The sequence below is a fragment of the Scomber japonicus genome, chromosome 9 (assembly GCF_027409825.1).
Source record: "Scomber japonicus isolate fScoJap1 chromosome 9, fScoJap1.pri, whole genome shotgun sequence".
NCBI classification, from domain to species: domain Eukaryota; kingdom Metazoa; phylum Chordata; class Actinopteri; order Scombriformes; family Scombridae; genus Scomber; species Scomber japonicus.
In genome coordinates, this window is record NC_070586.1 from 34,639,812 (window position 1) to 34,651,461 (window position 11,650).

At 37.2% G+C, this 11,650-nt stretch overlaps 2 protein-coding genes and 1 long non-coding RNA gene across 3 annotated transcripts; 1 reads left to right on the forward strand and 2 right to left on the reverse strand.

Annotated features, from left to right (window-relative positions):
- Positions 1 to 1,753: 1,753 nt before the first annotated feature.
- LOC128365252 (uncharacterized) lies at positions 1,754 to 2,634 on the reverse strand. The gene is made up of 3 exons (XR_008321798.1): positions 2,575 to 2,634; positions 2,040 to 2,062; positions 1,754 to 1,937 (listed from the first exon to the last, which is right to left on the reverse strand). It is a non-coding gene; the product is annotated as an uncharacterized LOC128365252 (long non-coding RNA).
- Positions 2,635 to 2,638: 4 nt separating this feature from the next.
- On the reverse strand, positions 2,639 to 4,526 carry si:ch211-102c2.4 (uncharacterized protein LOC568178 homolog; the record flags this gene model as incomplete). The annotated part of the gene is made up of 3 exons (XM_053325604.1): positions 4,490 to 4,526; positions 3,781 to 4,068; positions 2,639 to 2,664 (listed from the first exon to the last, which is right to left on the reverse strand). Coding segments are annotated over exons 1-3 (351 nt in total), but the record flags the coding sequence as incomplete, so codon positions are not given.
- An 840-nt stretch (positions 4,527 to 5,366) lies between these two features.
- imp4 (IMP U3 small nucleolar ribonucleoprotein 4) lies at positions 5,367 to 11,523 on the forward strand. The gene is made up of 9 exons (XM_053325090.1): positions 5,367 to 5,433; positions 6,385 to 6,493; positions 6,592 to 6,675; positions 6,768 to 6,877; positions 7,770 to 7,902; positions 9,052 to 9,206; positions 9,309 to 9,403; positions 9,494 to 9,567; positions 10,733 to 11,523. The coding sequence occupies exons 1-9, from the start codon at positions 5,431 to 5,433 to the stop codon at positions 10,846 to 10,848; spliced, it is 879 nt and encodes a 292-aa protein (XP_053181065.1). The 5' UTR covers positions 5,367 to 5,430; the 3' UTR covers positions 10,849 to 11,523.
- Positions 11,524 to 11,650: the final 127 nt, after the last annotated feature.

Consider the following 11,650-nt stretch of genomic DNA (forward strand, 5'->3'; position numbering starts at 1 on the left):
TGGACTTTTGTTTTCGGTGTGGATGGAGACCTTTACTAAAAAACACTAATGTGGACAAAAATTAGGCAGTTTAGTGTGGACGTAGAACAAGTCATCACTAGTGAATTCATGATTATTTTCTTACCCTGTTAGGACAACTTAACGATTAAACATCTTTCTTACCAACTCCTCCTTTCTCTGCTTCACCCAAGAGGCCGCATTCAAATTCTCTTCACGTTTTCTGCAAATATGCCTTAATAGAGGTTAACTACAAGGGAATGATGTGCCGCTATCCTCACGAACCATTTTTTAAGTGTTCTTACTGTAAACTGGTAAGTAGCTCGGTTGGGCTCAGAATGTCGGCCCCAGCCTTTTTATTGGTGAAACAGAACCGATATCGTCTTTCTAAAAGCCTGCTGTAAGTTTGCAGTGAATCAGTACATTTGTCTGTTTTTTTGTTGTTGTTCGTTTGATTTTCAGACAGCAAAACTATCATTTTTAAGGAGAATTATGGAATTATGTTAATGTGTCTGTAACATTTCCAAGATTTTTTTTTTTTGTCATCGTTTTATCCTTGTTATTTATTGTTTCTATTTTTGCTTTGTGTGATTTTGTGCTAAAACTGCCCTCAACAAAACACATCATGCAGCTTTTCGTGGGTTACAGTTCACAATACTAAACGTTTTCCTATAAAACATCCAACAGTTTATTTTCCACTACTCTTAAGGAAATGTTTGTGGTTATATGAACTGCTAACCCTTTTCATGTTTCGTCTTTTTTTTGTTTTGTTTTTTTGTCCACTGTTCACATTTACCGCTGGCGATGGACAGATTTGACGTGCAGCATCTTCCATAGATCGTATCACCAAAAGTTTCAGATGAATAACGTGTATTTTTAGACTTAAAGATTTCGTACAATTTCCATCTTCATACACACACACACACACACACACACACACACACACACACACACACACACACACACACGTGGTTACACTCAGTTGATTTACAAAGAGATGATGTTTAATATTCCAAAGTTGAAACTATGCAGCATTGATCCTGAATACTGTATGCTCCTTTTATTTGTTTTTGTTTTTTCAGTTGTTTTTTTGTCTTTATGTCATGTGATTGAGGATAAATGCTGAAAGCACAGTTTCAAGCCAAGCATGAGACTTAAATGTACAGCAAGAAAAGAATGTATAAAGTATATAAGTAAATATATATATATTTGAAGAGCTTTGTTCCAAAATGATCGATACACCATCAGGAGGGGAAAAAGTTACCAAAATTCCTATAAAATGATTACAGACGAGAGGAATTATTATAAAATTCTGCAGTTGGATGTAATAACATCATCAAGAACAGATGCACACTTTGAAAATATATTATCTTTCAGGTATTTTTCTCCCCTAGTCGTATGACATTTTGGAATGAATCCCTTCATTTATTTTTCACCCCATGACATGTTCCATCTCAAGACTGTGTGAGTTTGCCTATGTTTGGTTTGTCCAATAAATGCAAACTTATTTCTTCATAACGAGTATTTCTCCAGTCATTTTTTTTCACCCTTGACACAATTTTTAAAAAACCACCATGACTTAGATGATTTTGTGCGTCTTTGCTAGCAGGGTGCAGAACTGTTTCTCTAGACCAGGGATGTCAAACATACGGCCTACGGGCCAGAAGTGGCCCACCAAGGGGGCCAATTTGGCCCACTGGATAAGTTTGCAAAGTATGCAAATTGCAGAAAAGTCATTCCAATTTCTCTGCTGCTTCAGATGATTATTTCCACCCTGACCGGAAAACAATTCTCTATAAAAACCAATGAATACATATTGTGGTCCTTTATTTCAAACGTTCCCCTCATCATTCCAGCTCCATTGGAGATGCTGCGTTCTCGTACTGCGGATCGGCCAGAGGTCTTCTTACGGTAACATCATCACAAGCCTCCCCTCTCTTCTAAGGAAAAGAAATGAAAGATGTTCCAACATTTTTCATCAAGCAAATTTTAAAAAATTATAGCATGAAAGTGAAATTTAAATTGAGCAGTTTTGTTTTTACCTTACGCCTGTGTTTTGTTTTTTCTGGAAAAGAAAATACACAGTTTACTTAATTTCCTTGTAATGTTAATTGGTCATATTTATCACACCTGCATCACATTATATATAGCAAGGCTGAATTAATAGTGCCAGCGGCCCCCTAGCTCATGCTACAATTTTTTTATTTTTTTTGGGGGGGTGGGGGGGTGATTGGGTAACACTGCTATTAGGTGGAAACCTCCTAACTCCATATTTCACTTTACATGCATTAGATTTCTGACAACCACCATAATTACCAACCCCCCCCCCCCCCACACACACACACACACACACACACAACACCATTAAGGGCCCCCTTGTGCCCACGGGCCCTGGGTATGGTAGATCTGGCCCTGTATTATAGATGAAATCATGTCAGTTCAGCAATAGAAACCTTTTTATTTCTCCTCCATTTTTATACACAGTTCTATCGTTCACATTCTAATCAAACTAAGGAGAGAAAAACATTTGCTGCCACTTTTGTATTTGTGTAGTATAAGTGTAAACGTGAGTCTTACCGTTAAAGTAAATGTTGCCAAAAATGGTCGCCATAGGCAACAGAATCACCACAATCAAGCGAATGACAGCCCACACATAAACACCAGAGGCTGCAGGGGCAAGGCAAAGAAACCTGAATGTAATTTTGAGTGTTGATTGTACAGGGCTGGATGGTTTTTATTATAACATTAACATTAACATATAACATTGGGAGAAAGTGAGAGTAGTTTGACAGACTAATCGTTTCCGTTGTAATGACATTATATGAAGAGTGACGCACACAGAATTATCCCCAAATATTCTGTTGAGCTTGATAATCATCTGTTTTTATTTAAAAAAACTCAGATAAAATCAGTTAAATCCGCTGTGTGTGTGAAACAGTCACAGTGTCAGCTCTCACACATCGCACGCAGTGACATGATGAAATAATGATGTCATATTCTCTATGGAAATGCAACCAATTAATTACATCAAGGTTTCAGGATCTTTTGACTGAAATGTATCTGACAGGTTTTTAGTCCACTTGCAGGCAGCACAACAAGTTAACTGGCATATTATTCCTTTATGAAGTTTTTATGGTATTTTTATAGCAAGCACCTACTTAAACACCATGTGTCTTTATTAGAGCATGTTAACTAATAACAGCTGTCTGCTGCAGCTGGAATTAGGTCGATGTGTCCAGCTGTGGGCCAAAAGACCAGAATAGTGATCCAATATAATAACTCTATCCAATAATTCTCTTTTATTTCATGTTACTTTTGTCTTTTAATCAATTTCATCCTAGTTTTTACTCAAAATTTTAATACACTTTTTCTCTTTTTTCCCCCCTCTTATTTCTTTTTCATCCTCCCCCATAGCAGTCTAAGCAAGAAGGATTTAAAAAAACTTTTTAAATTAAATAATAGAAAAGAAGAATTATCGTTCACATATTTAAATCTTGTATGTAAGGGCACACCTACTTATACACATACATGCTCATACACTAATTCACATACATGAAGGAAGGGAGGACGGAGGAAAGAAGGAGGGAGGGAGGGAGGGAGGGAGGGAGGGAGGGAAAAAGGAAAAGAGGAAGGGAGGGAGGAAGGAAGGACAGAAGGAAGGAAGAAAGAAAGGAAAGAAGGAACAGTCAAAACAGACAACAGAAAAAACAGGCAGACAAAACAGACAGTCAATTTGACCCGGGAGGCCGACACAAAGGTTACATCTCCTCCTCTAATACTTACAGCTGTGGAAGTCGCCTTCAGCCAGTTTAATGATGGTGTTATCATTACTCAGCAAACCACACCAGTACACCCCCTCCCCATGGCTCAGCTCCTGCACAGACACGATGAAGGAATCCGTTCCCTCCTCCACCTCCAGCCTGCCTCCGTCCACAGAGGGGGCGTCTGGGCCGAAAGCAAAGCCGGTGCAGCATTCTGCAGAGGTCTGTCTGCACCAAACCCTCTGCAGGCTCAGAAAGCTCTGCTCATACGGACATGTGAGCCTCGGCCAGTACGCTGCTTCACTGCCACCTGCACACAAGTCATGTAGTGCTAAATCTAATGGTTGAAAGTGTGTAACCTCCTGCTGTGCTAATATAGTACAAATGTAACAGTCATCATGAGAAACTTGATCAATATCTGACCCTATTATTTTATCATTTAGATTAATGCACTTACAATTGATCTCAAAGTGACACTCTGGACATGATGTACCCAGGCTTAAATATCATAGGAAGTCATCAGGAAATCATTTAAAAAAACAATAAAATCATACTTTTAGTGGATGCTTAGAATATTTAGCTCCCCTGATATCAAAAATAGCCTTTTTTAAATATCAGCACAGTTTACTAAGTCACGCAATCAATTTGAGTAATAGGCTAAATAAAGCAGTGAGTACATTAATAATCAAAGCTTTTTCAACTCTGTAAAGAAGGATTTGGTCTCCACTTACCTACAGCCAAAAACAACACAGAAAATAGAGAAAGCATAATCCAAGCATTCAATGTGCGTACACTACACTCTAATATGATGTAAAGAGGAAGAGAAGCTGCTTTTTGCTTTGGTGTGACAGAGCTTCAGGAAATGTCTACCCACACAGATATCATGTCAACTGACCTCACCCTAATCTAATTTGCACCATGAAAGTGTCTTATCATTACTAGTAATTATAATAATGTCACTTTAAAGCCAGTACTGCTTAATAATGTCAATAATTACTGTTTTTTTTTCTTTATTGACACAACAGTGGAATACACATTCAGGCAAACATCACATCACACATGCAGTAAAGACAGCTCAGATATGTATGAGGAAATAAAGAATATGACATAATACATTGCATATCAAGAATAGAAACATAACTAAAATTAATGTAAATAAAGTCATAACATTTTTTTAAAATATGGCTTAAAAAATGATACAATGTACAATAAAAGAATGTCACAATTACTGTTTCACAGTTTTTTTAAACGATCCTTTATTGAACAGAATACTGTAACTAAATAAAGAAATAAAAAGTTAAGGTATAAGTGACAGATATCTTTAATTCAAACATTCTGAGTAGATTTATAATAAAAGATAAACATTTCTTATTTTTTGTATTGAGATTCAAAATAATATAAATTTTTGTCATAATTACTGTTCTTCCTTCTTTTTTTAATTGAACATCATGATTACTGTTTTATGTATTTTATTTTATTTTATTTATTTATTTTTATTATTAGGCTATTTATTTTATTTTATTGAACGTCTGTTCCAGTCTCGAGCTTCGTCAGTCAGTATCGAGCACTCCTATTGGTTGCTTGTTAGCCAATCAGTGTAGCGCTTGTACGCCTCTTGCTGTGTCCACGTGAGGAGCAGTGCTGCCTGTTAGCAACTAGCTAAAGAGAAAACATGGTGAGTGATAAAGTTCATATATTCATGTTATTGAGCGTTGTGCCTGTTTTAAAGCTTGACATGACATGTATTAATTAGCTCAGTTAGCAGTGCAGCTAATGCTACATGTAGCGCTAACTCACTTCGGCCTTAATGAATGTAAACATCAAACTGTACCACGTATGTTAGTATGTATCATGTATTACATATATGTATGTTATACCTTTGCTACTCAGTCAGCTCCTCATATGTGAGTATAGTGTAGAAACAGCATGTTTAAAGGCTGCTGTAAGGATGAAGGATGTCTACACTATAGTATAGTGGCATTGTGACATTGCTACCATTTCTTTCTTTACGAGCAACAAAATATACAGTTAAGGGATGCACTGATTGTAAAATTCTGGGCCAATACCGATTTTTAAAATAAGAATTTGACTGATAATTGATATATACCAATACATTTTTTTTGGATGATATTATTATGTTGTTATTTATTCCACAGGTAAACAAAGAAATCACTGTTTAAAAAAAGTAACTGAAATGTTTCATAGTTATTCCCCATCATTACTTAGTCTTTGAAAGAGCACAAATTCATGAAACGATCTTTAATAACTGTCACAAGATTTTTTTTTTCTTTTTGTAAAACCACTGCCTGTTATACAATTACCTACTTAATTTTCTGTGCTTACATAGTTACTGTTACCACTGTCTGAGTTTGACAGCAAATAATCACATCAACCACTGACATCAGCAAATTGTATCCTATGTACCAATAGGGCGACGTTTGCCAACAAGCAGAATATCAGCCGATACCGTTATCGGTGCATCCCTGTATAGTTTTTCATGATCATACTCATCTGTAATGCTTCTCACGCAATCTTCTGTTTTCCTACAAGTATGCCAGCAACACTTTGTATTCTCTTCATTAGTCTGCGTGTCCTTACATGGGATCATGTGTTGTCATGTTTACAGCTTCGTCGAGAGGTGAGACAGAGGCGTGAGTACCTGTACAGGAAGGCGCAGGAGGACAGACAGCGGACAATTGAAGAGAAGAAAGAGAAGCTGAAGGGTGCTCTCGATGGTACGGGTTATATTACAGATTATCCATCTGCAAGTAGCGAGGGAGGCAAATGATCACTGCTTTAATCCTGTTTTTTTTCTCTCTCTCTCTCTCTGCAGAAAATCGTCTCCTTCCAACCGAGGTACGCAAAGACGCTCTGCAGTTACAGACGCTACTGGAATATGATGATGAAGGGGCAGAAGGTGAGTGTCGCTGCTTCTCACTTTCAACAGCCGACAATATTTATCATCCCATTTTGTTCAATCATCACTTTATAATTTTTTTATCCGCACAGGTGTCAGCTCACACATGGATGATGAGTACAAATGGGCCGGAGTGGAAGATCCCAAAGTCATGGTGACCACGTCCAGAGACCCCAGCTCCAGACTCAAAATGTTTTCTAAGGTCAGGTTCATTTCTGCGTGGTGACATGCTCACACTGTACAGTATTGTGCTACAAATCATAGGAACTTGTACACTGATTACATAATAATGAATAACGTGGAGAGTCCTTGGGTCAGATAACAGCAGGTCAGCTGAACTTACAAATTTGTGTTTACATTTTTTCTACAGTCAAGAAAAACAACTCAACATATATAGATGCTATATTAAAATTAATAATCAGTTAATATTAATTCAGGTTTAAATGGAGTATAAGTGTTATCACAGTCCTGCACCTGGCTCTTAACAGGAAGCAACAATTATTTGGAAATGACTGACTTATAAAATAAAGCATTGCTACATCCTCCAGATTTTTATTTTTTTTATATTAATTGTATTTTTTGCCTGCTTTAAACAATATTTAACTAGATTAATGTTTAATCTAACAATAATAACACAGCCAAACACACATGCACATATAGGGGCATTTTAAAGGACAGGTTCACAATTTTTTTCAAGTGTCCTACACCAGCAGTCAAGTATCCATATGAACAGTAAAGAGGTTTTTCCTCTCTGTAATCATTCCTCCTGTTCATACTGACTGTTAAAAGATCTCCTTCAAATGTGCTTTCAATGTAAAGTGATGGAGTGTGTCCACACAGTCATTTAAAAGTAGATGATCAGCTTCTATTGAGCTTCATCAGTGTGAGTTAGTCATATAAAGTGATATCTGACACATTTACAGTCTTTTTAACATCAGATTCCCTCTTAGTGTTTCCTGTTGAGCTGTGGTGGAAGTATAGTAACAAAAAGACTTTGGTACTAAAAACACTGTAACATTGAAACATAGAAGATGAAGATTTGACTCAGGTGATAAAATGTGATATAACCCGCTCTGTGTAACGTATGTCCACAGGAAGTAAAGCTGATGTTTCCTGGAGCTCAGCGTATGAACAGAGGAAACCATGAGATCACCGCTCTGGTACAAGCCTGCAAAGCCAACAATGTCACCGACCTCGTCATCTTGCACGAAACAAGAGGACAGCCAGGTACACCTTTTATTTTAGCCATCGTTTTTTTTATATTTGTGAGAAGATCAGATGGGTGTCTGAATGTGCCATCATTAGTTGTATTTTCTATGTACTAAAAGAGCCACATTAAGAAACTACTAACAAGACCAATGTTAAGTCCCAATTCACACTGCACTCTAATTCTGAGCAGGTTTTGAGTGTCATCACGCTGGAAAGTGACATACAATTCTTATTGGGCTCCAAAAAGTATAAAAAATCGTCCTTTTTCACAGCAGATATTCTGTCTTGTCATGTTAGGAAAAGTACAGCTGTTACTAATCACATTAACAATGACTCTGTTCTATTCAAGAGTTCCAGTAAGCAATGACAGTGAGCCAGTATGCACAGTACCAGGACCATGAAACTGAAACTAAAGCAGCCTGGGTGCCTTTTTAAGACATGAGTCCTTCCTGAAGACATAACTTGTGAAATTGGGGGTCGGGGGGGGGCTCTAAAATATTGATAATATACCACTTTTGCCATGCGTCTGTATTTTTCCTTATCTTCATCATCATGGATCTGGGCTAAAGTTGCTGTGTGATTAATACAGGTTTTCCCATCATTAAATCACATTTCTCTAAACATTACTCTTTTATCAGATATGTAAAAAAAAAAAAAAAAGGAAAACACAGAAGATAACTAACAGATAACAAGTTTACCCAAAATTTCCCCTTGATGATGAAAAAAGTAAACTTCCCTGAACGTCATGGTATAATTCACATCCTGAAAGCATTTAAATGGAATTCAGCCTTCATTCATTTTTCATTCTTCTATTGGGGACATGTCAAAATGTCTTCTTTCTTTCTTTTTTTTGGAGGGGAGAGATTGTGTGTGCAAATTTTTTGTTTTTTAAGGATTCAGCATTTTCTCACCTGAGTTGTATTTCTTGCAGTGTGGAAGTAGCCTTCTCCTCACCATTTAGACCTACATGTTGGAAAATACAAGTCATTCAATTAATAACTCTTCATTAATAAAAATAAAGGCACTTGGTTAAAAACATAGCATTGCCTTACTAGTAAAAGTACAAAATGGAAAACGAGATAAAACTGTGATTTTGAAGTGTGCACGCTGTAATCAGAGTATTAATGTGAAAGTAAACCCTTTTTTTCTGTTCCTGTATATTTACAGATGGCCTGGTAGTGTGCCACCTGCCATTCGGACCCACCGCTTACTTCACACTTTACAACGTGGTAATGAGGCACGACGTTCCAGACATAGGCACCATGTCCGAGGCCTACCCACACCTCATCTTTCACAACTTCTCCTCACGGCTCGGCAAGAGGGTGAGCTGGCACACACACACACACACACACACACACGCCACCGATATTCTCTTACAGGAGTTGTTTGTGCCGCGCAACTAATTAATTTCCTACTCGCCGCAGGTATCGAATATCCTCAAGTATCTTTTTCCAGTGCCGAAAGACGACAGTAGGCGCGTAATGACATTTGCCAACCAAGATGACTTCATCTCTTTCAGGTGAGTGGGGAAAGTTCTCCATGGGTGAAATGTCATACACACTTAGTGATATTTGAAGTTGACAGTCACAAGCTTCCTTTTTTTATACAGACATCACACCTACAAGAAAACAGACCACAAGAACATTGAGATGACAGAAGTGGGACCCAGGTTTGAAATGAAGTGTAAGTATAAGGCCCATGACTGATACTGGATTTTGGGGCCGATATATTAGCCGATATTCCATAAAGAATATATACAGAAGCACATTTTTTTTTTTACAATGATACCTCAAATGTGGTTATTCTACACTTATGACAAAGATATGATTTTTCGGGGCTGATGCCAATACAGATATATTGATATATCGGTTTATATATTGTTTTATAACTTTAAACCAAAAAAACAGTGCATATCGGACAACATACACAACGATACCGATATATCTGTCATAGGGCAATATTGACCAATGATATCAGCTGACCGATATATCAGTCGGGCTCTATTAAGTATGGATAGATGAAGAGATTGTCCACCTTTTATAGGTTAATCTAGTCCAGAGATAGGTCCACCACTTGCACTTAGACTGGAAGAAGGATTACATAGTGTTGTAACTTAACATGAGGAAAACCGTACTACCCAACAAGATGCAACACGTAAATGTGACAGGTTTGCGTGTTTTGAAAGGAGCCAATTCTGGGCTTTCAGACTGAAAATAGCCCCTGCGTGTTGCTTCAGGTACCAGTATAACCACGTAATACAACCCAGGAACAAGGATCATAGAAACATTAGTATGAATCTGACAGGTACAGCTTATCTTAGAGCTAATATAGATGTTTTTCCTGCTTTGACAAGTCAAAATATTTGCTGTGAAAAGGGTCTAAATCAATGTTAGTATTTGCTTAAAAATCCAGTACCACCTGGGCATGATCTCTGCAATGGATGCACAGAAACAAAGAGACACCAGTCTAATACTGAAGTCTAAAGTGTCAGACTGTTCCTTTATATAGTGACCAGTGAAAACCCATTGGAAGATACTAGCCCAGCAAAAATAGCTACAAGAAATGCTCTCAACCTTTGTAAAAGCACTGTTAAGAGTTACATCAGTGTTAGTTAACTACTCTTCAACAGGAACTGAAGTGAAAAATATGTTACTAATGAGATAATCACTAAAGAAGAAAAATAGCTGGTGTGGACTGAGGATTTATGTTTTAAGGTGCATAATTGTGAAGAAGAGACATCAACTGAAATGTGTTATTTTGGTATATTTTAAGTGGAATGAATCTGTTCTGTGCCACCTTTTCTTTTGAGATGTGTAAAACATTTACACGTGTTCTTCTTTTTGTACAGTATACATGATCAAACTCGGCACCCTGGAGAACGAGAGCACAGCGGATGTGGAGTGGCGTCATCACGCATACACACACACGTCAAAGAAAAGGAGGTTCCTCAGTGTGCAAGAATAACCAAACTGTTGTCTAAAGGTGCTTTTGGACTATGTTTTAAAAACACTTAAAGGTGCAGTGTGTAAGACTTAGAGGCATCTAGCATAACAGAACGTGGCAGAAATGGAATATTATATTTATATTTTTAAATGGTGTATAATCAACTGAAAATAAGAATGGTTTTGTTTTCATTGCATTAGAATGAGCCCTTTATCTACATAGGGAACGGGTCCTCTTCCACAGAGTCCACCATGTTTCTACAGTAGCCTAGAATGGACAAACCAAACATTGGCTCTCAAAGAGAGCTTTTCATGGTTTTCATTAGTTTTCAGCCACTGTACATTCTCCTGTATGCTTGAAAGGGAGGGGGTTGGGGATATTCAGTTTTTTGTAATGTGCAACCTCACTGTGAGATACCTCTAAATCCTACACACTGGTCCTTTAAAATGAAAAGTGAGGTTTTGTACCCTACCTTGTATATGTTTAAGTCAAGTTTCATTATGACTACCATTCATCAAGTAATCAATCAAACTGCACCATAGCCATTATGAGTGACAGTATTTTTCAAGTAAATCAAGGTTTATTTTTTGTTTGTCTGTTTTGCTTTACAGACACATTGTTTAACAAAGACCTAATAATGCATACTGTATTGTGTGTATTCTAATTATTTTATAATAAAGTTGTTTCTCATCACTTTTCTTGACTGTTTTCTGACGCATACTGAAATCATATATAACCCATCAGGATGCAGGATAGCTGCACTGTTAGCACCACACAGCATTTAATAAAGAGTATAATTGTGAATTTATATAAACAGAAAAGA

Bases quoted from the DNA above. Each gene is read 5' to 3' on its own strand.
- imp4 (XM_053325090.1), top strand. The intron at 7,903-9,051 runs GTACACCTTTTA...GTATATTTACAG, and splicing joins CGAAACAAGAGGACAGCCAG to ATGGCCTGGTAGTGTGCCAC. The intron at 9,207-9,308 runs GTGAGCTGGCAC...TACTCGCCGCAG, and splicing joins CCTCACGGCTCGGCAAGAGG to GTATCGAATATCCTCAAGTA.